Source organism: Chaetodon auriga, chromosome 8 (genome assembly GCF_051107435.1).
Source record: "Chaetodon auriga isolate fChaAug3 chromosome 8, fChaAug3.hap1, whole genome shotgun sequence".
Classification (NCBI taxonomy): Eukaryota; Metazoa; Chordata; class Actinopteri; order Chaetodontiformes; family Chaetodontidae; genus Chaetodon; species Chaetodon auriga.
In genome coordinates this window covers 19,080,295-19,106,890 of record NC_135081.1, presented here as the reverse complement: position 1 = coordinate 19,106,890, position 26,596 = coordinate 19,080,295, and the positions used below count along the sequence as shown (strand labels likewise).

The window sequence follows — 26,596 nt, the reverse complement described above, 5'->3', positions numbered from 1 at the left end:
CCACCACAGTTCAGAGGGAAACATTGCACATTTTACTCCATCACATTTATATGATTGGTTACTTTTGCAGATTCAGATAGTAACACAAAATATAATTAACAAATAAATAATGATGTAACATTATGAATAAAGATTAAACTTCATTGATCTTTTGCTGGAATTCAAAGGCCACACAGCAGCATATTCAGTGAAAAATAAGCTCTGCCTTTGCCAACTGCAGCATTAAGTAATGTTTAAATCGATGCAGTCCTAATTGTAATTAAAGCTGCAGTAGGTAACTTGTATAAAAGTAATTTTTTGTCATAATTGCTAAAACTGTCCCTACCGGCAGTACATGAAAGTAATCTGTGAAAAAGAAAATCGGCTCCATTGGTCCCACCTATTTGCAAGAATCCACCGCGCCCGACACAAGACAACCAATCAGAGCCAGAGGAGCGTCTGAGGGAGTGTCTGACATCTTTCAATCACTACTCACACACGCTGCGAAGCGCCCCCTCCCTCCATGCTACCGGCTGGGCTAGTGAAAGCTATGGCGGAGCAACAGTCACCCGCAAAGGAGAAACTGCCCATACCGCCAACAGCATATATGGCTCAGATAACAAATAACCATAAAGCTAATATGGTGATTGTTACAGTAACACTTCACAGCGCGTACGGTATGTTAGCCACTGTGATGTAGCGGCTCGGCAGAGTTAGTTTGTTTCCGATGCTAAGGCTAACCTTACTGGTTGTCACGGCAGCCGCTCAGACCCCGCAGGGAGGAGGGGCTTGGTGGGCATGAGTGCAGCGGAGAGGGAGGGGGAGTGACGTGGAAGTTGTGGTGGTTCAAATTTTCTGGCTAAGTCTGCTCAATTCTCCATCTTACCTACTGCAGCTTTAAATAATAGATATCATTGAGAAATGAGCCATTCTACATGAGTACTTTTACTTTTTCCACTCTGATTTTATTTATTTATTTATTTATTTCGAAAACTTCTCATTTTTTACTTTTTGAATGTATGCACACACGTTTAAATGTATATGCAAATTGTGAATTCTGAGTACTTCCTCCACTGAGACTGTTAACCCACCCACCACACCACATGTTTTCAGGATCGAAAGCACCGCCTCTGCCCGCAACTGATCCCTTTGAGCAGCGCGTTAGGGAGGATGCATGAACCTCCCCCTGCATGTGGTCCTGTAGAAAACCTCCGGATGAGTCACAGCTGATTGGAAGCGGTTTCCTAAACCGACTGAGTCTCCACCACAGACGGGGATCACATAGTGTGCAGCAGCAGCCGCCGAGCTTCAGGCACCGTGCAGCACAACGGCCTCATTTTACGCGCATTCCCGTCCAGCCCAGGCAACGTTGCGTAAGTGAAAGTGATCTCAAACAAGGCGGCAGCTCATCTGTTGGATCCAGACTCGAGAGAAAAAAAATCAGGAGGGAAAGTAGAGATTTCAGCTGGTCTGGAGTTTTGGAAGGAACAAAATGTCTAAACCTGATTACACTGGCACGTATCATATGGTGGAGCAGGAAAATATGGACGCCTACCTCGCAGCTTTGGGTAAGACTGTTCAGTCACATCGGTGCGCTTTTTACCAAAGAGCAACACTTTAGCAAATCGCACAACAAACGCAGTGAAACGTCTCCTCTATGACACGCACACTCAGGCGTTCTTTGTCCTGTATTTTCAACAAGCCTGCGCACTTCTGTCGCTTTGAGCTCATCTTTTTCAGTAAGCCTCAATCATTGATTTCATGATGTGGATCATTTGCTGCAGAACATATTAGAGTAATGGAGTCACCACCTTGTCCTCTGTATGACCCGGACACACACACACTCACGCGCGCGCACACACACACACACACACACACACACACACACACACACACACAGGGTGTATTCACTCTATCTGTGTGACAGGCCCCTTTCAAAACAAGCTCATGTTGGATTAACTTTCTCATGAATTACCTCCTCAGATATTAATTTCGCTCTGAGGAAGATTGTGTGCCTGTTGAAGCCCACCAAAGAGATCACCCACGACCCGTCCACAGGGGCCATGAAGATCCGCACCCTCACCACCTTCAAGAACTTCAACATGGATTTCACTATCGGAAAAGAGTTCACTGAAGACCTGGGGCCAGTGGACGGCCGTACCTGTCAGGTGTGTAGAGCTGGTTACTCCTCTGTGATATTAAACTGAATATCTTTGGCTGAGGACAAAAGGAGACATTTGCGGACATCATCTTTGCCTTTAAGAAACACTGCTCGACATGTTTCACCATTGATAAAATAAGATCAATCGACAGTGAAAATAATCATTAGTTGCAGCCCTACAGGTGTGTGTTGTGTTTTTTTCTGACTTCTGACTTGTTCGGACATGCGCACAGGCCTGCTGATACAGTGAATAGACAGTATCGTTTCTTGTTATACGAGATTGCTTTGTGTGCTGGAATGTCTGAGGAAAGTCGACCCACCTACCGCTGTGATGTTGTGTTGCAGTCACCCCCTGCTGCTTAGATCCCAGCTTCAGCCTGCGATGTGTGTGTGTGTGTGTAAGAGAGAGCAACGAATTAAAAAAAACGCACACTTTAATAGTCTTCCGTTTACAAATCCAGTCAGGAAACTAGTGCATGAATCAGAACTAGCAGCATTATCTCACAAAACAAAGGAAAAAAGCGCAAACGGAAGCAGCAGAGAAGGAAGATGAAAGGCTTTGAACTCTCGGCCACCCTTTCGCCCTCACAAAGACTCATGTCCGCGTGTGATTGAACGTGTTGAGCTGCTTTACATACTAATTGCACACGGTAACACAGCATCTCTGTGCTCATGCAGACTACAGTGAGCTGGGAAGGAGAGAAACTGATCTGTGTACAGCGAGGCGAGAAAGAAGGCCGAGGCTGGACACACTGGCTGGAGAACGACAAGCTGCACTTGGTGAGGATGTATGGATGGAGTGAAAAGAAGAGAGGAAGAGGGAGGGAGGGGGGATACGGAACAAGGAACAAGAAAATGTGAAAGGAAAAAGATGCCAAAGCTGATATGCTAAATGAGGGAGAACATGCAAATAGGACCGGGTTTGGGAGTTACTCGTGGCCTTATTCAATGGCACTACTCCTTCTTTGTGGGAATAAGTTCTTTTCCAAAAGGTTTGTGGAGCTTTGTGCATGCCCGAGGGGAGAAAACCCCCCACAAAGAAAGGCAAACACAAAAGAGGCAGAAGACTCTTGAATGCACGTCTTATTAAAGTGCTACAATAACGCCGGACCGAGGGAGAGGATTGGTCCTGCACATTTCGCTTTGAAAAGAATTCGAGCTTATAGATTATCTGTCAGCGCCGATTAAGATTTCAAACAATCAGTATTGTTCCACTAAATAGCTCTCACAGGATTTCTAATACCCCCGCTGCCGCAAGGACAAAACAATGTGTTGTTGTTGTGTCGAAAAAAAACTCAGGAGAGAATTGGGAAAGAAATGCCAGCGAGGATAAAATGTTGGATTTTAAAGGTTACACACAAAGCAGGAGAGGGGAGCAGCGAGAGGCTAATGAAGAGTGAGTGAGGGGGAGCCGGAGGAGGAAGGGGGGAGAGAAGTAGATGGTGAGGGAGTGGGAGACGGATTAGGAGGTCAAGGGATGAGGAGAGGGAGGGAGGGGGGGAGGGGGGAAATGAGACTGTATTTTGGACACAGTCCCAGGTCTGTGCATCACTCCTTTAACCCTCCTTTGATGTGCCAAACTGTCTTATTGATTGTCACTATTCATTAACACCCCCCCCCCCTCCCCTGCCCCCACCTCATTGATCTTTTTCCTCTCTGCAGGAGATGAGAGTTCAAGATGTGGTTGCCAAGCAAGTCTTCAAGAAGGCTGATTGAAGTAACTGAAAATGTGTTAGTAAATAACCACATTTTTTTTCATAATAGAATGTAGTTCTTTACTTGGTACAAGATTTGAATTATGTCTCTAGTTTTTTTCTATTATAATCAACATTATTTTGACATGAATGTCTGTGAAAATACTAATCTGTACACGGTCTTGTTTCTGTCTGATGGTACTAACTGAGAAGAGAGCGGCGGAGCAGAGTTGCTTGTGTAAACATTCCCAACATGCTTCCTCATATTGCACTATCTATCTTCACAATGTTATAAACAAATCACACATCTGTCGGCGTCACTGCTGCATCTTTAATACATCATTCTTCAAGTTTTAAATGTCAGTAGCATGTGTGGTTTTGCTGGTGCATATTTTAAAGATTTATAAATATTTAACTTGAGTGGTCAAAGTTCATATTACACGGTACTTTTAAAAGAAGATAAACAGACTTTGTCATGTACAGTTTGCCACCGGGCTGGAACAATAGTATAAGTAGTATAAATTAGACATCCTTTAAAATATAATTACAAAGACACAGATGAAAGGATAAGCCAAGACTTATTTTATACTGTTCTTGTCAACAAATCCCATGAAAAGACCGCCGATGGGTCAGTCTGTCTCAATGTCTCATTTTAAAAAGGAGGCCATAAATATGGAGATTCATTGAAAAAAGGCTGTCATTGTCTAAAACAGCTGGGGACTGTAGCTTTGAGCAACGTAACTCCAACAGGATTAAACAGGGCATTTCTTAGGGTCTATGTTCTGCTGTGGATTCACATCAATGATATATTTACAGCCGCAGAATGTGAGATTGACTCATAGTAAACTACAGTGCCCATGTTCGTGATAATGAAGGAAAATGTCACCCAGTGCAACAATATGTGTCACTGATGTGTTTGTAATAGTCTTTGGACAATGGCGGTCCATGCCAAAGAGCAATAAGCCACATCAGGCTGTCACTACGCATTGGTACATTCATCGTCAGTTTTGATCTTTTCATGAGATTTGCCCAAAGAAAGAAACATACAGAATATAAACGCAGTTATATCTTAAATAGAGACTCCGCTGAGCTGTAGCTCAAAGCCACAGACAGAGCTGCCTTTACTTGTGGAGCTCCTTACTGACTAATTCACATCAAAGGAAATGACACAAGTGCTGAGCTGCACCTGTGAACTCCACTGTAAGTGTAACACATCACCTGAGCTGAAATTCTCATTAAAGTCCTGCAGGGGGCAGTGGACTCTTTTCTGTGGTATAAATAAGCCCAGTTTAAAGTCTGATGACAGACTCTGGGTTGTGGGTTAAGTATTGTTGGAACAGTACTCTGTCACACCGGCATTAACTAAGTTATGTCCCACACCACTCGTCCTCCTGCGGCTCTGAGTAGATCCTGAGGAAGTTGCCGGTGCAGTATCCAGCGCTTCCGTTCTTGTGGCTGGATTCAGAGAATGACATTGAAGCCTTCAGTGGAGTTATAGGATGGCAGCTGTCCATGCTGTCTTGTGTGCTGCCACTGACCACATCTGAGGAGGATAATAAAATCAATGTTCAGCGTTACCATCCTTCAAAGTAATGTTACATCAAATGTGCTTTGCACTTTGTGATTTATGGCCATCTTAATGGGGCTGAAAGCATTTAGGAGCATGGAAAATTCATATAAACTAGTTCAGGAAAAAGGGATCCATTTTTCACTTTAATATACAGATGGTTGACAATTTAAAAGGAAAACCAACATGAAGTGTTTTGGCTCAAGCTGCCAGAACAGCTTCAGTGCTCTTTGGTATAGATTGTCAGAGTCTTTCAAACCCTCCGCCCTGTATGGAAGCATCAGCATTTTTCATGTTTCGCCACTCCTTTATTCAGGTTTTCCTTTGGTTTGCCACCAATTTGTACTTATTTCACCTTGATTCTACGCAAAAATCCCTGCAGACATTCTAACAGCTGGGAGAAAAAGTAATGTAAGTGACTTTCTGAGCAGGACATGAGTGTTTTCCCCTGAAGTGTGCATGCTGTAAATCCATGCACGTGCAACTTGAGAACATTTTGGGGTGCATCCATGGCTTAGGGCCAAAGGCACCGTGATCCACCATGTCCCTGGCTTGAGTCCAGCTGGGGACCTCTCTACCCTCCTGTCCTCCCATCTCTCCACTATCAAAACCTCTAATAAAGGCATAAAAACGGCCACAAATACTTAAATACGACACATATACACACAATCATTTTGTAGAATACTGCAATCTTGTTCAGGGATTTATCACCTGGGTTAAAAAGTGTCAAATCGCAGGCATCCACGGTGCAGCTCTCTTGGCAGTAGCCGTTCCGCTCTATGGACGGTAAGGGAAGGTCCAGCGGACAGTCAGGAACTGCTGGGATCATTTCAACCAAGGTGACAGGAACAATGGAGCTGGCTGTTACACACAGAGGATATCACAAAGAGGGTCAAAAACAAGAAAATTCAAAATTATTTCTACAAGGATTCTGATCATGATGAACAGTTTGAATTAATCCAAACATATCAAGTGCAGTACAGACTGACTTATAGTATTTGGAACTTGGTCTTGGTAACTTGTCATGTGCAGTGGTATTGATTGGCCTATAGGTGGCACCGTAATCTCTCAAAAATGACGCAGTCAGCGATGAAGTGAGTTAGAAGTATGATACTGATGAATATCTGTGACGTGCTGAGCAACTTCGTTTCCGGGAAAAGTTCTTCATACGTCTACATTAACAAATTTGTGAAATTCAAACAGCTCAGTGTGACTCAATATTAGAGTGATACTCCTTAAATTTTATCTTTTTGGAGTATCACTCACACTCCTGGAGACTTGAAAGGCGGTTTTTAAAGGTTCGTAGTTTCCTTTTTCGCAGAGAAAGACGCTGTGGTAAGATTTGACTCACAGCAATTACAATAGATTCCAATGGTGTCAAGGTTTTGGGGCGAAAAAAACGTGCCAATCCGCCCCTGCAGTATAATTCATCATTTTCTGCTGTTCATACTGTGTGTATGCTCAGTATCTTCCATTCAGTCATCATTTTACCATTACATGGGTAAATACACACCTTTTTATATTCTTTTTGTGTCAGTATCACAAAACTGACAGCTTTCTGTGACACTAAGTTTCAGACTGTTTAACTCCAGCATCATTTAATGTAGCACTGAGTTGATGCTGTTTCACATCACAACGTGATACTCTCTTATTTATGTTTAACATTTGATGTTATCCATTACATCTGTGCAAATATCTTGTGCAATATTACATTTTTTTTACTGTGTTCTATGTCTTCTACTGTGCAATAGTACAAAAACACTATTTTATATCACCATGTGCAATTCAAAATTTTCCACTGAGACACTGAGCCGTCCTCTTTTTGTATATAATGTACTTATATATAACAGATTTTATTTTGTATCCCCTTTTATTGTCTGTTTGTTCTTTTTCTACGTTTCCTTTTTATTCTTGTTGTCTGCAACAGCTTAATTTGTCGGCGTGGTATCAATAAAGTTTTATCTTATCTTTACAGCAACCTTTAAAACTGACAGGGAGCAGTGCTGGATGACCAACTAACCAAGCTGGAAACTGACCCTCAGGGGCCCCAAAGTTCCCTGTATTCGCTGTGTGTCACTTTGTTTGTGGTAATTTGATTAATTGCTAATTTGTTTGGTAATATGCGCCACTGAAGCACAATATCTGTGGAGGTTAAGGCATGCCCTAAGCATTACGACAAAGCTACAGCTAATTGAATGGCCCCTAATGGATAAATCTGGCAACATCATTTTACTATTATAGAGCTGCCCAAAGCAGGACCCATGGGCCAAAGTTGGCCCACCATACAGAGGTGTACACATACTGCCATACACAGAGGCTTCCTAGCATTAAATTAAAAGCAATTGTGTGTGTGTGTGTGTGTGTGTGTGTGTGTGTGTGCGTGTGTGTGTGTGTGTGTGTGTGTGCGTGTGCGTGTGTGTGCATATATAAGAGAGAGAAGAGAACTTAGGATCTTAGTAGCATTGAGTTTCACTTTTGCCCCTCCAAGGGAAAAAGTTTGGGCACCCCTGTATGATTTCTCCTACTCCCACTGAATATCCCGTTCTCAGACTGAGTGAACTGGAACTTTCCACATCACACCTGTGTAAGTTGCATATTGGACCATTTGTGATGTCACAAAAAAATGCTGCTCATGCGTACACGTCTTGAACTCGGATTTAAGGTGAGCGCAGGGAAACTGTGAGCCCTTTGAAGCTTTGAATGCAAAAGCCGACTTCTGCCGTCAAACTCTGCACATGCATCATTCTGCACAGCGAAGCTCAAACATCAAACAGCGAAGCTCAAACTGTGAGATTATGAGCAAAAGACTACTTTGAGTTGAGGGGGACTTTAGCTCACCTTTAGAAAAAGACAAATAGGTTCAGTTCCAAAAAAAATAGTGCTTTCAGCTGACAAATCAAAATCTGTTCACCTCTGTTGTCTTGGGCTGGCAGTAAAAATCTTAAACACGATCTCTCAGCAGACAAAACCAAAACTATGAACATGGCACGATACTACTCTGAGAAGGAACATAACCCTTTGAAGAAACCTACATGCTGACATCTTAAGATTTGAATAAAACACAGATACATCGTGATGAGAACAGACACTCTCACTGACCTCGACGTCTTACCTCTCACAGTGAACATCTGAACATTGCTGGAAACATAACCAACGTGACCACAAATCTTTTCTAACACTGGTGCAGGTTCTTTAAACTGACAACCTTTGACTGGAAGCACAGATGTTACTGTCAGATTAGCAGAACAACACACTTGTTCTTGAGGCCCAACCCTCTCTCATTCATTGTATTTCATCTGTAAATTCCAGTATTGGCACACTGCTTCGCTGGAAATACAGTAAATGTCAATGAAATACGACGTCAGCCAAAGCAATCAATTATGAGACTGTGCCGCATACATAAGTCCTGTTTCTCTGTATGAGTCGGCTGCCTGTGAAGTGTGCGTCACATTATACCAAAAAACTGTGTCAGTGTGAATATGTACAGGATGTGGTTTCCTCATTCAGTTTGTCATACTTGTTGAGCTTGTGTAGCATCACATTACACCTTCTTATTTAACTGCCAGGGTTATACTAACTCATAGGTACTCTGCTTTTGTGCAAAAAACAACAGAAGGTGGAAGACGTCTTTTACACAAGTGAACTCCAGACCACACTTAAATTCTATTTAATATTAGAAAATCAGGTATGTAAAGTAAATTCACTGTATAGGAAGCAGTGGGTGGGTGTGTTTGCAAGACATAAGCAGTGACCTTCAACTGTTTGACTTCAAAGCAAACTGTTTCTCACAGTTGTGGATAGCAAGATGCATAGACTGCCAGCATGTAGGCAAGCCTGTACACTGCTTCACTGCCTCTTCGGGAGGACTTTTTTAAGAGTACAAGAACAAAAGTGTGTGAAAAACAATGATGAAACACACCCACACATGTAAGACGTACTCACCTGCTTTATATGACTTGCGTTTTCCCTTCCAGCAGAGGAGACCAAACAGGACGAGTGCGGTCAACACGAGTCCTGACCACAGGCCTGCGGGTAATATCCAGTGACAGTCTGATAAACAGAGACAGAGGGGTTTTTACATGTGCCCGAATGCATTTCAATTAGCCTGTTCTTCTGGTAAATAAAGTGGGAGTGATTACTGAATACTGCTTGTGTTTCCTCATTAAAAACACTGTCAACAGGGAATGAACAGAACGACTATAAAACGAACTTCCTGCAGTCTCCACTATTATGATTAATATGATTAATTCACGCAGTTATTGGTAGATGATGATCAGAATGGTATCAGAGCAGTAACACCTCATCTAAATTTCTGAGCAGTATATGAACATTTAATAAGCCGTTTATAACACACTACAATGTAGTTGCAAGGTGGGATTATTTTATTACATACATTTTTGTATTCGTCAACAACTATAACTCCTCTTATGAATCATCCATAATTGATGTGGAGGGAGTTAATAAATGCATATTAATACTGTATCATTCCTGTCATTCTCTGAGCCTTCGCAAGATCATGTATACGTCTAAATGTGGCAGATATTAACATTGAATACCTTCAGCAAATTCCCCCCATTCTCACCCCTCTTCACTTCCGGAGACTGAAAAACAAAACTCAGCTGCTGTCACTCGAGTGGGTACTTTGACCTTTGTTGTTTGTGCTGGCCTAATTTTGTTGGCTGGGTTTTGTTTTAGTATTTACTTGGAAAGGTGTCCACACTTCTTCCATTACATTGCCAAAACTGAAAGTTAACGGTGGGCCACAGGTCAAACGCAAACACCTATTGTATTGTGTGTTTAATGAACTCACTTCCTGTGTAAAGTTTTTCTCTGCACGCCATGCTCAGATTATGCAAAATTATCAACAGGTATGGATATTTAAAGAGCATTTTTACCTTCCACAAAATATTTTTAAAATTGGAGGGCAGCCCTGGCTAAGAAAAATAGATTATGACTCCTGTGTACGAATCATGAATGCTTTATTTGGATATATGTTAACTCTTATGGGACCTGTGTTCTATTTCTATTGTTTGTCCTTGTTACAGATGGCTCGATACACAGAACCACCCGAGCTCTGTTTTTGGTCTCCACCAGCTCCTGACCCTTTACTGTCAGCCACAGTGGCAAAATCACCCCCATCTCATGTCAGAGACTCACTCATTGCAAGTGTTTCACACCATTACTCTGTTACTTTGGAATGACTTCCCATCCGCACTACTTCTGCTTCCTCTCTTAATGACATTTGGTCATATGACATTTAGGAACTGAAGGTCAGCAGGAAGTCACTGAATCACTGACAGCATCTGGCTGCATTGCACAAGTTACATGCTTTTAAAGCAAAACAATTTAAGATCTAAAGAGATTATATGCATGTGAAACAACGGCCCAAAGGTAAAAATGGAGACTTACGAGTTTTGAAGTCACCGCAGAGGACGTCAGTTGTTCGGGTTCCTGGAGTTTTCAACACTCTTCCGATGTCCTCACATCTGAAAGCAACATATAAAGACAAACAGATAAATATCTACACGCTGTGAAGTATTTCTACTAACTGATAATGGGAAAACATGAGAGCGTGTTTTGTTAGTTTTGGCCAATTTGTCACAGTAAAACTTTACTGGCAAGCTCAAGAAGCAGTTACACCATTCCTTCAGTGTGGCTGACATACAGTTACAGTAGGTGGGCTGTGGAATGTTTCAGGTTTGTCGACCGAGGATGTCAACCGAAACAAAACCACTCATTTCTGCTGTATGTCGATGGATGACTCATGAATGATTCAGTCACATTTGATCACATTACATACATCGACATCCTCCTTCAGCTTCAATAATAGTAATAACAGTAATAGTGGAGACGCAGTCTGACCTGGTATGTGTCTGGCAGGGCGAGTGGAAATCTGTGACGTTGCTGTAGGTCCCTGCCTCACATGGAGCACAGATTGTGTCATTGGTACGAGTGGCTGCAAAGAAGTAATGAGATGTGGAGTCTCTCCAGTTTGTACTGTATTTCGGCAAGTTAATGCATACACGATCATTTGTTTTGCATTTTACGAAGGAGGCCTACCTCGAACCTTGACCCCTTCGCCCAGGGTGCAGTGGGTCACCAGCCGGCAGTGGTCACAGTGCTCATTGCTGCAGTAGAAACCAGTCACACACTCACACACTGTGTCCTTCTTGGCTGTACAGTCCTCTACTTTCCTCTGGTTGTTACCTGAGAGAGACAAAGAGAGATATAGTCTGTGCTGGAAGAGGGAGCCATTTTGTGTTACTCCAACAGAGATCTCCCCCATATTTTTTAGGTTAAAGTTTTGTGCGTAAAGATTTGGCCATTGGGCATTGGTGGGTTTCACTTTGGACAGGTCGCCAGTTCATCACAGGGCTGACACACAGAATGTTTGGACAATGGGAGGGAGGAAGCTGAAGCACCTGGAGGAAGCCCGTGCAGACACATGGAGAACATGCAAACTCCACAAAATTTTTCTCATACGTACTTAAGTAACTGCACATAAGTACATTAACAGCAAAATGTACTTACAGTATCAAATGCAAACCTACTTGTTATTCAGCAAAACGCCCCTGTCAGTGTTATACTGTAGGGCCCCAACCAGCTGGCAGGTTTGAACCCAGAACCTTCTTACTGTGAAGCAGCAATGCTAACCACTGCTGAACGTGAATAACAAACTTGAATAATCAGTTCAGATTCATCTTGTTATTTGTGAAAATGTAAAGCCGGCTGAGTCAGGCACATTCTCTGTTTGAAAGTCAGTTTTTCACTTGACACCAAAGTGTCACAGCTGTCTCCACTGCCGTCAAGCCGCTTTTGCACCAGAATCAGTGCAAAGGCAATGCACGAGGCTGCGGCCAGTAACTTGTGCATGAGGGTTAAATCATCTTATTCCACACTGACAGCGTCATATCTTAATGATCAGACTTGTTGCAGCTCTTCATTGAAACCATATTATATACAAGGATAGGTTGCACACTTAAATAAGCTCATAAGCAAATCCTTACCATGTTCTAAAACATTTATTACCTATTTATACACATATACAAATCATCCAAAGGTGGCCTAAATTCAATTTCTCTATTCATCAGTACAATACTGTCGAGCTGTCACATCTCCAGCCAGCTCTTACTGTTCATTCTGTCGTCTGATCTGGATTTTCCCCTGTCACTTAGAAATATTTAGAACATATTTCCCCAAAACAGCCTGATATACACAATATTTCATAACTAAAGGCAAAGTTTGGCAGCACAGCTGACCCTGCTGACCCTACTGGCAGGTTAGCAGGGGTTAATTTGTTAAAAATGGAAAAGAGGAAGATTTTTAGAAAAGGGGATTTGCAAAACATATGTACATTTGTACTCTCTGAAAAGGCAGCAGGGGGGAGAAGAGGAAGGAACCGCTTGTGTTCGCAGTACAGGAACAGTGTGTGCGTTCATGCATTTACAGTGTGTGCGACTTACTGGGGCTGCAGTCCCTGCAGACGTGACAGTTAGTCAAGTGATTTTTTGTGGCCGTGTAGAATCCGCGTCTACATTCGTCACACTCGGTCGCCTTCGTGCCATCACACTCAGCTTTCCTGTACCATCCTGAAAAGAACAGAACATCAGGCTGTAATTCAAATACACTTTGTGAGTAAAGCTGAAAAGCTGAACAGTCCAGTATTGAAGTTTGTTATCCAAAGAGAAACTTTATGGTGTTGACTGACCTGCAGGACAGCGATCACAGCATCTCCCATCTTTACTGATGTACTTATCCTCATTTGTGCAATTCATCTCACTCATTTGTTGCCCATTCGATTACAGTCCTCCACCCGTGTCTAAAATAACTGAGCTCAAGTCTACAATGACGGTCTTCCTGTACACTCTTCCCTTAAACCTGCGCCTGACCTTTAAAATGACAGCTCTTTAATTTATCTCAGCCTACTGAGCATCACTCAAGGTGCACAATCTTTCCCCTTCCTCTTTTTCTGATGATCTTTTTCTCTCCTTCACTGCTCACATTCTTCTAGCTCCACTCTCTTTCTGCTGTCTGATCGGTCTGTGACTACGTTATAAGTTTCCCCTCCTCACTCTGCCTTACCTACTTCTCATGTCTCTTCTAATCCTACACGGTGGAAAACCCCAGTGACCCTTATCTGCTGTTTTCCCCCCTCTTTCTCTCTCTCTGTCTCTGTCTCTGTCTCTTTCTCTCTCAGTCTCTTTCTGTCTCTCCTCATTTCCTTCCTGTGCTAGCCCTTTTGCTGCGAGGCAAGCCGTGTGTGTGTGTGTGTGTGTGTGTGTGTGTGTGTGTTTCCGCATAGCTACAGGACCAAAGGCTGATTTTGGCACTCTTAACTACACAAAGCACAGCAGCACAATGAGAGATTTCCTCTCTCCTCTACGCCCTTTCCTTTCACTCCATCTCCATTGTTTTTACTGAACCTTTGTCCCAGTGGTGCAGGGATGTTGTTGAGCTAAAACTGCAAAGAGATCATGTAGGAACAGTGGATCCGAGAAGTCTTTGGCCCAGCCCGTCTTCAAGCCGTTCCACTTACCCACATCCACCCCTTCGTCACGGCAAACATACAAAAAACTATCTACAAATAGATTTATAAAATGCCTGCGTTTGCAAAATATGAGCGCGAGAGAAAGGGGGGCAGCGAGGAAGAGCGAGGGATAGAAAGCAATTTATAATGAAAAGGGGAAGGAGAGATGGTGAGGTAGTTTATTTGTGAAGAGATTTGATCGGATCATGATGCTAAGATTAAGGTGGGCTTGGATTTTTTTTTCCTTTTGTGACCATAAACAAAGACATTAATACATTATAATGATTTGCAATAGACAAGTAGAGATGGAAGGATGTTCACGGATCTCGTTACAGCATTGTCATTTTGTGATTTATGCGTCATTGTCTTTGGCTGGGTTAGAGTCATTTCTAGTATAACTGGATAAGACCTTTTCTTTCTTAACCTTCTGCGCCCTCTTCACTTGCTCCTCCTTTCCCTTTCACGCCTTCCCTTGAATTTTCTTATCTTCCATTCTTCAGTCTCCTGCTTCTCCTGCTCTCCCACTCGGCCTCCTCGATGCTGCTGGGATGGGTGGAGTCTCCGGGGTATCCCAGTGGATACTTGCCTCATGCCAGTCTAAACTGGAGCAGGTGTGCCCCCAAAGGCCACATCCTCTCCATCAGGCTCATCCATCTGGATCTTGAGGACAGCCAAGACTGTGAAAACGATGCTGTGAAGGTCAGGGGTCAAGATAGACTTTAAATGTTTCTACTTTAAGAAGTCAGGGTTTCTAACTGATGTCAGTACAGTTACTGTATCCTCTAAAACATAATTTTCTGATTTTGTCTTTGTCCAGGTCTATTCAAATGGAAACCTAATTTCCGTACTGTGTGGCGAAAGGGAATTTGAGGAGCTTCAGTCCAGTGTAAATCCCTTGCTCCTCTCCTCCTCGGGTGGCTGCCTCTCTCTCTCCTTCCACTCCGACTACTCAAACACCAAGAGGCACACCGGCTTCAGAGGATTTTATACCAATCGAGGTGAGACAGACGAGAAAAACAAGTCAAATACTGAGTTGTATAAATCCCACTAAACTCCATTGTATTTGTGCCCATTTCAATTTTCCATAATCCCCAGGTGATCCCAGTTTGTACATGCCTGTATTTCATCATTGTGAATATTTTTGTAAGCTGTTCGGAGGGTGATATTTTAAGGCAACAATTCACAATGGTTGCAGTTTATAGCTGTGAAAACTGACTCGGAAACAGTTCGACTTGTTTTTCATGTCATAAATGAAACAGAAATAATCAGCACACACCTCTAAAGAGTGCTTAGCACTGAGACTTTGAGTTTCACTTCAAAGGTGCTGACAGGGCTGCGGTGACTAATGTCTCATCTGTATCTGAACAGCCTCAGTTAACACAATCTTGACTGCACTTTAGTAAATGACTGATGATGTTTTTCCCATCTAAGTCACTGCAAGAAAGTATTTTCCCAAATGTTTAACTATTCCTTTATGAAGTCATTTTCATGGAGGTTAGTATGTTGCTACATGTGTATGTCTTGGGGTTAAAGGAAAAGCAGCTTTGAAGGAGTGAATCATCACCACTATTATAGATAGTGATAGGTGGAATACATAGCTCTATACTAGAGCTCCTAATGATAACTTAAAGACCAAAGAGTAAGAGGAAGGAGGCCTTTCTGGGCTCAGTTCAGGTCAGGATGTAACTTTAATATCTCCTAAATATCCCACAATGATCAGGAACCCCAGAAACCATCAAAAGAGCGAACCTTTAATTTGTCTTGTGCGACGTGCTTTTCTGCATCTGACCTTTAATTGATTTGCTCCCTCAGACTTTGACGAATGTCACGACGACCCTGACAACGGATGCACGCAGTTCTGCCACAACTTCATCGGAGGGTACTACTGTTCCTGTCGCCATGGTTACCACCTAGACCAGGACAAACACACTTGCACTGGTACAAATAATTTCGTTATCACCGTGCTCAGAACGAGACAAGTCAAGGAAGAAGGAGCAAAATTGAAACATGAAGTGAGAATGGGAAAATAGAGGAAGCAGAAGCGAGCAAATAATGGTTACATGAGAAGAAGGCTGATTGTGAAATTCTTATGTTGATTAAAATGATGATGGTGATGATGATGAACTCTTATCTTCAACACAGTGAGCTGTTCTGAGGATCTGTCAGGCCTGAAACAAGGTTACATATCCAGTCCCTCCTGGCCTGCTTCATACGCAGAGAACGCCAACTGTCAGCACACACTGTCTGTGGATGACCACCTGCAGCTGGAGCTGCACTTCTCTGAAGATTTTGATGTAGAGCAAAGCCCTGATGGCCAATGCATAGACGCACTGAGGGTAGGTGTCGAGTCACAATATGTAATTGCTTGTGGAGGTGTGCCGCCCTGAAACTCATAACTTTACAGTGCACGGAACAAAGAGGAAGGTCAGCCGAAAGTGTTGAAACTGTGGATTTGACAACTAGTACAACTCCCCCTTTGGCCATTTTCTGGTGTGTCAGTGTGACACATTTTGGGATTTTTTTCCTTTGCCTACAGTGCATATACACTCAAAATTTCTCGATTCTCAATAATTTCTATTTCTCTTGCAGACTGCATCAGGTTTTCCTCCAGGATTTCCCCATATCTTGCTCAATTTATTTCACCCCATGCCTTCACAGGCTTTCCAGGTCGTGCTGCAGAGAAACATCCCCATGATGCTGCCACCATCATGCTTCACAGTGGGGATGATAAGTTTACAGTGATGTGTGGTGTAACATGGTGTTAAGTTTGATGGCCAAAAAAGCTCCGTTTTGGTCTCAGCAGACCAGAGTACCTTCTTCCTGCTGACTTTGGAGTCTCCCATGTACTTACTGGCAAACTCTCCTGGTGGCTTCCCTCACTTGTCCCCTTCTTCCACAGTCAGTCAGTTCTTGAGGACAGCCTGTCCCAGCTGTGCCTTCCCCTTTCTTATTGAGTAATTTAACTGTACTCCAAGCGATGTTCAGTGACGTGGGAGTTTGTGTCCAGCCCCTGACTAATACTTTTCCATCGCCTTTTCACAGAGTTGTTTGGAGTGTTCCTTTGTCTTCATTGTGTAGGTTTTACGACAATAATGACTCAACAAAACTTAAAATTCAGCCGCCTGGTGAAACCAATGATGCTTTGACTTCAGAGTGTTGAATTAGGGACGGCGATGACCGATGCAAACATGTATTTTCTATTTCATATTTGGGGTGACTAATTGTTATCTGCACTGTACATGCTGGAGGACACACACACATATCCGGAAACATATGTCTTGTTGACATTACCATGTTGCTTTGTTTGCAGATTGAGACTCCCTCTGGGACTCTGGGGCCATTCTGTGGCCACACGCCTCCCCCATCTCCCCTCCTCACTCACTCAAATCATGTCCACATCCGCTTCACCTCCGATGGCTTTGGCACTAACAAAGGCTTCACTCTCCACTTCAAGACCAGAGGTACTGCAGCCTCTTCACCTGCGGCACAACGAGAAAAGAATGTTTGAGATGAAGTTTGTTGAAAACTGAACTCAAATTATTGTTCTTTTCACATGTTAATTGCAGACAAGGTGTGTCCAGCAGTGGTGACCCCACACTCCACCGCGACTCCTCAGCAACCAGAATATCATCAGGGTCAAACAGTGGCAGTCACTTGTGAGCTCGGCTATGTTGTGAACACTGTGAGTGAGACAGAAAACCAGGAGCTTTAATGTGTTTGTTGTATTTAGCCACTATCAAGCTAATTCAGTTCTCCATTTGCAAAGTAGCAAGGCACCCAGACCCTGTCATCGCAGTACATGACGACATGCCAGACTACAGGAATATGGACTCCCAATTACATCTGTGAACGTGCGTCTGTCACTAATTTATTTTTTCAGAAGATTTTTTGAATTTCTTGTTTTGTTTCACGTGGACTTTCTTTCACAATGCTTTTTTTTTCACATATTGTCATGTGTAGCGGTGGACTGCGGTTTTCCCAATATCCCAGAAGATGGCATCCTTCAGTTGGTGGGCTCAGATAACCCTCACACTCAGTATAAAGACCAGATCCAGCTTAACTGCCGCTCAAAGTACTACACACTGGAAGGAGATGGTGATTATATGGACATTTGTCTCCCTGTTCTGTTTCTTTTCCTAAACTAACTTTTAAGCATGCAAAGTTTTCTGCCTTTACTCACACGCTTTCCTCAATCATTCAGACACGTACACTTGCAACGCAAATGGTGAATGGATATCCAGCAGAGGCAAGACGGAGATGCCGAAATGCGTCGAAGGTACCACTTTAAATGTGTTTCTTATAATATCCATCGTTCCTTTGGTGACATTTCCTTTTTTACGAGTATCTGTTGATGACTCTGTGTATTTCAGTGTGCGGGACGCCTGAAAGACAAACAACGAGTGTAGGCAGAATTCTGGGAGGTCAGAATGCAAACCTGGGACAAATACCTTGGCATCTCTTGATAAAATCGCCGAGAAGAGGAGGAGCATCGCTGATCAATGACAGATGGGCTGTCACAGCAGCTCATGTTGTAGAAAATGTAGAGGACACCTCTTTGCGCCTGTATGGTGGGCTTGTAGATGGAAGAACAACATCAAATAGGTTTTCTAATGTCGTTGTCATGGACAGTGAGAGGATCATAATTCATCCTAACTACGTCAAGGACACTGCAGAACGCACCAATTTTGACAATGACATTGCTCTTATCAGATTAGCTTCCAGGGTGAATTTAGGCCCAAACCTGCTTCCTATTTGTCTGCCAGAGGCAAACAGGACCTTGGTGGAACATGAGCAAGGCACAATATCAGGCTGGGGGAAGACAGAAGGGACAACTGGTTTTGTCACGTCTTACATGTTAAAATACGCTCATATTGGCGTCTACTCCCTCACACGGTGTCAGGACACACCTTCCACATCAAATAGGAAACGCATGATTTTCACTAATAACATGTTCTGTGCTGGAGCACCAGGAAAGGACAGCTGCCAGAAAGACAGCGGGGGTCCGTTTGTTTCGCCTATGTTGAGTGAAGGCAGTGAGCCTTACTCTCTGACCGGCATTGTGTCCTGGGGACCCCCCTGTCGTGATGGGCAGCACAAGGGTTATTATACCAAGGTGAAGAATTATGTTGACTGGATTAAGGACACAATAGATAAAATAGAAAAGTCTTAGAGGAAAGGTGAGGGAGAAAAATACTTATCTGCTAACCATAATAATGTAATCCATTTCAGGACTGATTCAGATCTCCAATGTATATGAAAATAAAGACTATAGTCTCTTAATCAAAGGTACTGACATTAGTAACATAAAGCTCTGATCACATTATGAACTTCTGTATTAAAGGAATTTGCAAATCAACTGCAGAGGATGTGTGTTTTAATCAACTTGATAATATACTGCATATTTGTCTTTTAATCATTAACAGCTCAGATGGACAGAAAAACAAGTGTTCGCTCAGCACGTCCATATGCTGGAATACTTTAAGTTCTTTAATCATCTATACATCATGTTATGATATTGAAATGGCACTTTTTCTTATTGATATATGTCACGATACAGCAAATGTATGGAAAAACACAAATAAAATGGTACTTAAATGATTTTCAGTGCAGTGTGTTTCTCTGATAACGCATTACATCAGGCTAATGTGTTGATGCGTGTCAAAAAATAATTTCCATAACTCATGTTGTTGTTTGCAGTTTTAATTCCCCTCAGTCATGCTTTTAAATACCAACAGCCTGCAAGAGCTACACATGTGAAATGCACATGTTCAGCGTTCAGTGTTAATGGTAGACCATTACACACGTTTTCCCGGCAACTCTTGTGGCTTTTTTTCATGTAATCCTTTTAACCACTTCCTTTGCCCACTTTTGAAGTAAACACAAGTTTCCGCATCTACAAACAAATCTTGTTCAAAGCTGTTCCCTTGAAAACACATGTTCTGATGTCACTTCCTCTCCAAGGCTGCAGCGTTTGAGAGCAAACAGTCCTCTACCACCACTTAGTGGTGTTTTTGATTTGTATTATTCTGCCCCATGTATTTATTTCATTATGGTCTCAATTTGATGTTGCTTTGAAGGCAAAGAGAACAATGTGTTCACATTACAATCACCTGGCTTGATCAGCTGCTTTGTCCAATATTATGACATCTGAATGTTTTACCAACATGTCTGCCTGGTCTCAAGAGAAAGGGGATTGCATGTGTACGAGGATGCTGAAAAAAACATCCCTCTAGTGGTAACATGAGGTTCAAGGGTGAATGAGCCGCAGTTTGAACTATGGAGATACAGCTTGAGAGCTCTTTACACAACCAGGCTAGTTCTTTATTAAGCTCTTCTCAGTAGATAGTAATCTAAAAATAATAAGATGAGTTTGCACTGAAGGTGTTTAGTTCCTAATTCTCTTGTTTTAGAGGCAATATTTCCAGCATCCACCCCGTTCTCTGCGATTCAAAGCCAAGCGCTTATTTGATTTTGCCAAGTCAAACAAGGCATATTCCCGGCATTAACGCAGTGAGTTGCCAAACACTAGAAATGACACACTTTGTGACATTAATGTTTCACTTGATTGTGAGACATTTGCTCCTGCAACAGCGGATCCGTCCACTCGCAGATTTGGTATTTAATGCAAAGATGGGGTGGACCTTCTGCATCATCTGGTGAGTTTAGATGCAATTTTACATACATTGGCATTTTGTCCTTAAATTGTTTTTTTTTTTGGTCATGAATCATAATTTCTAGCTTCACTCCAAAATCCACTGTGTACATCTGCTAAAACTGTAGAGCTGCTTCTCACACCATTGTGTTACCTTCTGTACAACCAACATCATAGAAGAGCAGTGTCTTATAGGTTGACTGATCCGTCTCAGTATGCCATATATAAAGCCCACGACAGTATTATATGGTTGCAACAGCTGTGCTGATTGTGTCACTGTGTTTGCTCTTTTTCTGTTTGCATCAACTTTGGACCAGCAGCTCAGACAACCACAAACTGATAAACAGATCGAACTCTCTCTGTCCCCTCACCTTTCCAGGTTTCTGTATGTGTCAGTGGGGGAGTGCAGACGGCTGCCGGAGCCAGAGCCTCTAATGCACGGGGAGGTCCATTCCCCCCAGTATCCTCAGCCTTACCCTCCCAACCTGCTGGAGCAGTGGGACCTCAGTGTGCCCGAGGGCTACCAGATCCGACTCACCTTCACACACCTGGACATTGAAGCTTCTGCAGGCTGCCATTACGACGCCCTTACAGTCAGAGTCATATTTCAACACATGATATCACAACAGACCAGTGTTTGTAATGTTTGAGCTCTAAACTGAAGTATAATTCCAGTGCCAGTTTTGACAACTGACCACTGAGGCTTGAATAAGGATGACTTTACCTGAAACACTTTCTCTGGAAACTAGATACCTACCTCTCCATGTTTCTCTGTTATTGCCAAGACGTGCTGTATCCCAGTATGATACATGATGGGTATTGCAAAATAGCTGAAATAAGAAGAACAGCACGAGATTAGTAAAACTCAAATACAAGTCTTCAAGAGGGCTTAAGCCCACAATGATTTAGATTTTTATTTGGCTACTTAAAGGCAGTGCAACAATGTATAAACACAACATGGGCATTTGTAACTTTATAAATGTATAACAAATGTGTCAGCAAGCAGTTACTTATTTCCACATCCAACACACATGACCTAACATTAGCATTCAGAGCTGTGCAATCTGTCCACCAGATAAATGTTCACTTTTACCTCTGTTTTTGTCTCCACCACTTTCAGAAAATCCTTGCCATTAATGACAGCGATGGCCATTAAATGCTGTCAGCTGTTGCTTGTCTCGCACTCCGTAGGCATGAGTGAGCATCATGGGCTTCAACAGTGACATGACAAAGCAACGAGACTGAATGCTGAAATGACCGCTGAATGCTGGAAAATAAATTACACTCATATTTAGTATAACATCACTATCTGCAATGTTCCAGTATTTTATTTGGGGTATTTGCTCCGTGACATTAACTACCTTGCTCTTGGCAAATGACTTTATCAGTCTAAGTGAGTCAGTTACGTTACAATCGGATCACACATTGGCAGTACAAAGTGATTCATACATGTAAGTTATTTCACATTCTGACATATTGTACCTTTGAGTAATGAAAGGACTTGAGACTGAAGACTCAAATTCAAACATAGAAGACTTGGGACTTGCAACTTTGGCTCAAAGTTTGGTGACTCAATTGCAACACTTCTACAGATTCTGCTGCTGATAAGTGCTGTGTGTTGTACCATGTCCTTATCAGCATTTTAGTAATGAATAACTTTCTAAATATGTCTGCATAACCAAGTGCAGACTCGTTTTCAAATGTTCCTTCCTTGGGATTTTCTCTCTGGTGATGCTTCAGGTTCTCTCTGATGATGCTTCAGGTTCTCTCTGATGATACTTCAGGTTCTCTATGGTGATGAGGTTCTGGGAAAGTTCTGTGGCCATGAGAATTCTGCTGATGGGAATCACCCGGGCAGCCACCCCATGTTGTCTCCAGGCAATAAACTCACCCTCATTTTCCAGACAGATGACAACAACCCAGAGCGCCACCAGAACGTGGGCTTCTCCGCTCAGTACCAGGCAATAGGTAGCAGTTGTCCATCTTCTGTCAGCTTTTCTGGCCCTTCACTCTGCTACTGGTCCACCTCCCACTAACAGTGTCTCTTTCATCATCAGACATAGATGAGTGCGCTGCACCAGAGCCTTTAGATGGCTCAGGCCCACTCTGCTCTCAGATCTGCCTCAACACCCTTGGCTCATACCTCTGCTCCTGTCACCACGGCTTTGAGCTTCGCTCAGACCAGCGCACCTGTTTGTGTGAGTATTGTGCAGATACATGCTTCCTGTGTGCAGTATGTACACATTAGAGACACCAGGATGAGCAGCAGCGTGGAACAACTTCATTCAGAAATACTTAAAGGAACTGACCCTTTATGACACCATGTCTCCTAGAAATGCTGTTTGTGTGTTACAAAATTGTTTTCATAATTATGTTATGGTGGCAAGCATAATTGCTGCTTGGATTATGTTCTGTGAGTAGGACTATGACACTAGAATCCAGGAATCACGTCCAGACTGCTCTCTGTGTTTAGATTTAGATGACAAAAGCACTGTGCTAAAAGTTAGGGAAAGATTGTAATTTCAGTTAAATGCGCTAAAAAATCTTGCGACGTCACTGCTGACTTTTTGTGTATTAATATAGACCATGATCTTTCCCAGCTGATTGAGGTAACGCAATGATGATGGAGCCAATGGAGTTGAGTGATGAGCACTGACTCTTCGTTCAGAGGTGAACCTGAATGATTTCCTCCTTTTGTGATTTCCCAGTATCCTGCAACGGTGGTATATTTGATGAGCCAGAGGGGCATCTGTTCAGTCCAGGATACCCTAACCCCCCACTTCATGCTGTGTCCTGTCAGTACATCATTTCTGTAGAATCTGGCTTCACTGTCTCTCTTAACTTCACTGACAACTTCCACATCGAGAGTGTGGACACTCAGCAAGGCGCAAGCTGCCCTCATCACTGGTTGCAAGTAATGACAAGCATCTTACACACACACTTTATATTTTTATATCAATAATTAGAAATAGATGGAGCACTGAACAGAAATGTTTTACAGTAAATGAGCGGTGTACTCCTCCTCTCTTAAAAGGTAACCATTCCAGGCCAAGAGCCCATGAAGCTGTGTGGTGGAGAGAGTCCAGGTCTTATAGACACAAACTCCAACAGGGTCACGCTGGAATACCACACTGATGATGAGGGCCTGAGCAACGGTTGGAGCATGGACTACACCACACACAGTGAGGGAGAGAGGAATGGGACTAGAAATAAGCCAATAAGCAATTAAACTGCAATTAATGGCCCTGCCAGGTCATGAACACCATTGTCAAAACATTTGGGCACTCAGTGAAATACATTTACCAGTCCAAGTGTCTGAGTGTAACTTATAATTGGATAATTACAGATGTGCAGCTGATGTTACATGTCTGTGTGTCTATGGTGTTTCCAGGAGTGAAGTGTCCATTTCCTGGTAATATAGCTAAGGGCAGGGTCATGCCTTTCTTGACCGAATATCTCTACAGAGACTACATCTATGCACGCTGTGACCAAGGATACAAGCTGATGATGGTTGGATGAAACTTACAATGTCTAATGCTCAACATCAACAAAGGGCACTTGAATATTTGTCTCTGTTTGTGATATAAAAACAAATCCTGCGCTGATATTTTATCGGTTCCCCTCTTTTCTCTGTCAGAACGGGCAGGAGATCAAGAGTTTCTCTACCATGTGCCAAAACAATGGACAATGGCACCTTCCTCTGCCAGAATGCCACAGTATGGTACCTTTAAGCTCAAAAAATTGGAAAATTAATGGAAACTAATGTCTGATTGAACCACAAATTAAGTTTTCTCAATCATTTCCTGTGTCTCTGTTTTGTTTTTTTCTCCAGTAATTGATTGTGGAGAACCCAAACCTTTGCTGAATGGAGGGGTGACCTTCCTGTCTGGCTTTCAGAATCAGTACCTTTCTGTCGTTCAGTATCACTGCAATGAGCCATTTTACTCTCTCCTTGGGGGTTTAAACAGTGAGATATTTACATACAGTGTTCTATGATGTGCTGTTTTTCTGATGACTGTTTTTCCTACCATTCCTTACCAACCATCGGTTTCCATTAGCAGACTCTTGAAACATGTTTTAGTTGTATAATCATGTTTAATGTGGTGAATACACAAAATTAATGGAAACCAACAGAAGCCTGGAAATACACTTAATACAAGGTGCATTTTAAAAAGCATTTACAGGTATACATTTGTAAAGCGCAGTATTGGCAAAGTGGTTAGCTGTGGAGAAATGTATGTATGATTTGCAGTAAATGGGCTAAAATATGCAAAGCTACAGATTCCTAATGAGAAATTAAACACCTAGCTGAAAAACACATTTTCCTTTTATCCTCTCCTCTTCAGTTAGTTTCACCTGTGAAGCAGACAGAAAGTGGAGGTCCAACAATGATGTTGTTTTCAGTCCAACATGTATACCAGGTATTGCTTTTGCTAATCTAGATCTTGGTCAAAACCTTTTGTTAATTGGAGCTTGATGTCTTGTGTTAAACTTTATACATACATATACGTCTATATCCTATTCAGTCTGTGGCCAGCCCACCAAACTCATCTCTGCCTACCAGAGGATCATTGGAGGCAGAGAGGCTCCGGACGATACCATCCCCTGGCAAGTGCTACTGAGTGTAGATGGACAAAGAGCAGGAGGTATGGTGATTGCAGACCGCTGGATTATGACTGCAGCTCATGTTCTAACACATAATGGAATTGTAGCATCAAACCAGACTGTACGGGTAAGTGGGCTGCTCTAGCTGTTACACACATATCCACTGCCTCCATGTTTTTGAAGTGACATTTATTTCCTTCTGTGCTGTTGATTTGCAGATATACATGGGACTCACTGATGTTAAAACCCTGCAGAACTCTCCCCTGTTTGCTGCCTCAGTCCATGTTCACCCTGGATACAAGAACCCCAGTGGCTTAGACTTCAACAATGACATTGCCTTGATCAAAATGCAGGACTCAATCACATTCAACTCATCCATTATGCCAATATGTTTGCCAGCAGAGGGTGCCACATACACTACTGGCATGATGGGGTAAAGAAACAAATGGCTGTGTTTCATCTCACAAGACAATATAACTCATTTTATATTTATTTTCTCTGCTTTTGGTTTAGTGAACTGAACTCAGTCCACAACCCTATAAGCAGGAGAGCCTGATGTGCTTTTTCTGATGAGTTCACAATAACTGTTGAACTTTTTTCTTTTTTTTTTTTCAGACTGGTGTCAGGCTTTGGCCTCACAGAAATTGACAAACGACGGATTTTAACAAACAAGCTGAAGTATGTGCAGCTCCCTGTGGTGGACCAGGAGACGTGCACTGATTCAATCACTGTGGCAAGGAAGACAAAGGACAGCGTACCAAATCTGACAAATAACATGTTTTGTGCTGGAGTCCCTGAAGGTGGGAAGGACTCCTGCCAAGGTGACAGTGGAGGGCCCTTCACCCTGAGTGATGATGGACGGTTCTGGGCTGCTGGGATTGTCAGCTGGGGAGTTGACTGCGGACGGCAGGGAACATACGGAGTCTACACCAAGGTCACCAACTACCTGAACTGGATCAACCAGACTATGCAGGAGAACTGAATTTTACTGTAATCCATTAAAACATGCTGTGAAAATGTTGATGCAACAGAAGTAACAAAAACATCTTCAATAAAACAGAGAAAAAGAGCACACATTTTGGTCAAAATATACTCTTCCTGCAGGGTTAATGCATATTGTGTCACAAAGATAATTATTCAGTGCAAATTTCTACTTACTATAATTAGTACCATTTCCAAACTTCTTAAAATCACTGAATTAATGCCATTCTGATTGTAAAGTCACTACGTTGTACTAAATCTCGCTTTTTCGAATAAAGTGACATAATACAGACTTGCATGTGCCTTTCATACTCAGATTGGTCACATGTCTCTTCTCTGGTAAAGATTAACTGGATCCACTTCAATTCCCAAAACTTCGTATTTGTCAGTCACTTTAACACCTTGCGCTATGGCTGAGGTTGCTGTGCAT

At 42.6% G+C, this 26,596-nt stretch overlaps 4 protein-coding genes across 4 annotated transcripts; 3 read left to right on the top strand and 1 right to left on the bottom strand.

Moving 5' to 3' along the window:
* The first annotated feature begins 1,122 nt into the window (after positions 1-1,122).
* rbp5 (retinol binding protein 1a, cellular) lies at positions 1,123-4,143 on the top strand. Its single transcript, XM_076736468.1, has 4 exons — positions 1,123-1,547; positions 1,963-2,147; positions 2,819-2,920; positions 3,803-4,143. The coding sequence occupies exons 1-4, from the start codon at positions 1,472-1,474 to the stop codon at positions 3,854-3,856; spliced, it is 417 nt and encodes a 138-aa protein (XP_076592583.1). The 5' UTR covers positions 1,123-1,471; the 3' UTR covers positions 3,857-4,143.
* Positions 3,889-13,969, bottom strand: LOC143324183 (tumor necrosis factor receptor superfamily member 5). The gene is made up of 8 exons (XM_076736467.1): positions 13,110-13,969; positions 12,865-12,990; positions 11,462-11,608; positions 11,264-11,357; positions 10,811-10,887; positions 9,344-9,451; positions 6,113-6,262; positions 3,889-5,377 (listed from the first exon to the last, which is right to left on the bottom strand). The coding sequence occupies exons 1-8, from the start codon at positions 13,183-13,185 to the stop codon at positions 5,202-5,204; spliced, it is 954 nt and encodes a 317-aa protein (XP_076592582.1). The 5' UTR covers positions 13,186-13,969; the 3' UTR covers positions 3,889-5,201.
* Positions 13,970-14,059: 90 nt separating this feature from the next.
* c1s.2 (complement component 1, s subcomponent .2) lies at positions 14,060-19,526 on the top strand. The gene is made up of 11 exons (XM_076736459.1): positions 14,060-14,151; positions 14,429-14,627; positions 14,746-14,926; positions 15,741-15,866; positions 16,071-16,264; positions 17,239-17,389; positions 17,495-17,610; positions 17,698-17,779; positions 17,889-18,023; positions 18,130-18,204; positions 18,299-19,526. The coding sequence occupies exons 1-11, from the start codon at positions 14,135-14,137 to the stop codon at positions 19,096-19,098; spliced, it is 2,076 nt and encodes a 691-aa protein (XP_076592574.1). The 5' UTR covers positions 14,060-14,134; the 3' UTR covers positions 19,099-19,526.
* A 1,032-nt stretch (positions 19,527-20,558) lies between these two features.
* Positions 20,559-26,167, top strand: LOC143324181 (complement C1r-A subcomponent-like). Its single transcript, XM_076736460.1, has 12 exons — positions 20,559-20,584; positions 20,960-21,173; positions 22,365-22,548; positions 22,638-22,778; positions 23,289-23,494; positions 23,615-23,762; positions 23,972-24,090; positions 24,218-24,296; positions 24,927-25,001; positions 25,107-25,312; positions 25,404-25,618; positions 25,801-26,167. Exons 1-12 carry the CDS (start codon positions 20,559-20,561, stop codon positions 26,165-26,167), a joined length of 1,980 nt encoding a protein of 659 aa, XP_076592575.1.
* The last annotated feature ends 429 nt before the right edge of the window (positions 26,168-26,596 follow it).

What these genes read in the sequence shown, in the direction of transcription:
- LOC143324181 (XM_076736460.1), top strand. Translation starts at nt 20,559, where the DNA reads ATGGGGTGGACCTTCTGCATCATCTG. An exon ending in GCCCTCATCACTGGTTGCAA is followed by an intron (nt 23,495 to 23,614) that starts GTAATGACAAGC and finishes CTCTCTTAAAAG; the next exon opens with GTAACCATTCCAGGCCAAGA. An exon ending in CATCAAACCAGACTGTACGG is followed by an intron (nt 25,313 to 25,403) that starts GTAAGTGGGCTG and finishes GTTGATTTGCAG; the next exon opens with ATATACATGGGACTCACTGA.
- rbp5 (XM_076736468.1), top strand. Translation starts at nt 1,472, where the DNA reads ATGTCTAAACCTGATTACACTGGCACGTATCATATGGTGGAGCAGGAA. An exon ending in TGGACGGCCGTACCTGTCAG is followed by an intron (nt 2,148 to 2,818) that starts GTGTGTAGAGCT and finishes GTGCTCATGCAG; the next exon opens with ACTACAGTGAGCTGGGAAGG. An exon ending in AGAACGACAAGCTGCACTTG is followed by an intron (nt 2,921 to 3,802) that starts GTGAGGATGTAT and finishes TCCTCTCTGCAG; the next exon opens with GAGATGAGAGTTCAAGATGT.
- c1s.2 (XM_076736459.1), top strand. An exon ending in GGACAAACACACTTGCACTG is followed by an intron (nt 15,867 to 16,070) that starts GTACAAATAATT and finishes TCTTCAACACAG; the next exon opens with TGAGCTGTTCTGAGGATCTG. An exon ending in CTACACACTGGAAGGAGATG is followed by an intron (nt 18,024 to 18,129) that starts GTGATTATATGG and finishes TCAATCATTCAG; the next exon opens with ACACGTACACTTGCAACGCA.
- LOC143324183 (XM_076736467.1), bottom strand. Translation starts at nt 13,185, where the DNA reads ATGAGTGAGATGAATTGCACAAATGAGGATAAGTACATCAGTAAAGAT. An exon ending in CTGCGGTGACTTCAAAACTC is followed by an intron (nt 9,452 to 10,810) that starts GTAAGTCTCCAT and finishes TCTGTTTATCAG; the next exon opens with ACTGTCACTGGATATTACCC. An exon ending in TTTGACACTTTTTAACCCAG is followed by an intron (nt 5,378 to 6,112) that starts GTGATAAATCCC and finishes TATCCTCCTCAG; the next exon opens with ATGTGGTCAGTGGCAGCACA.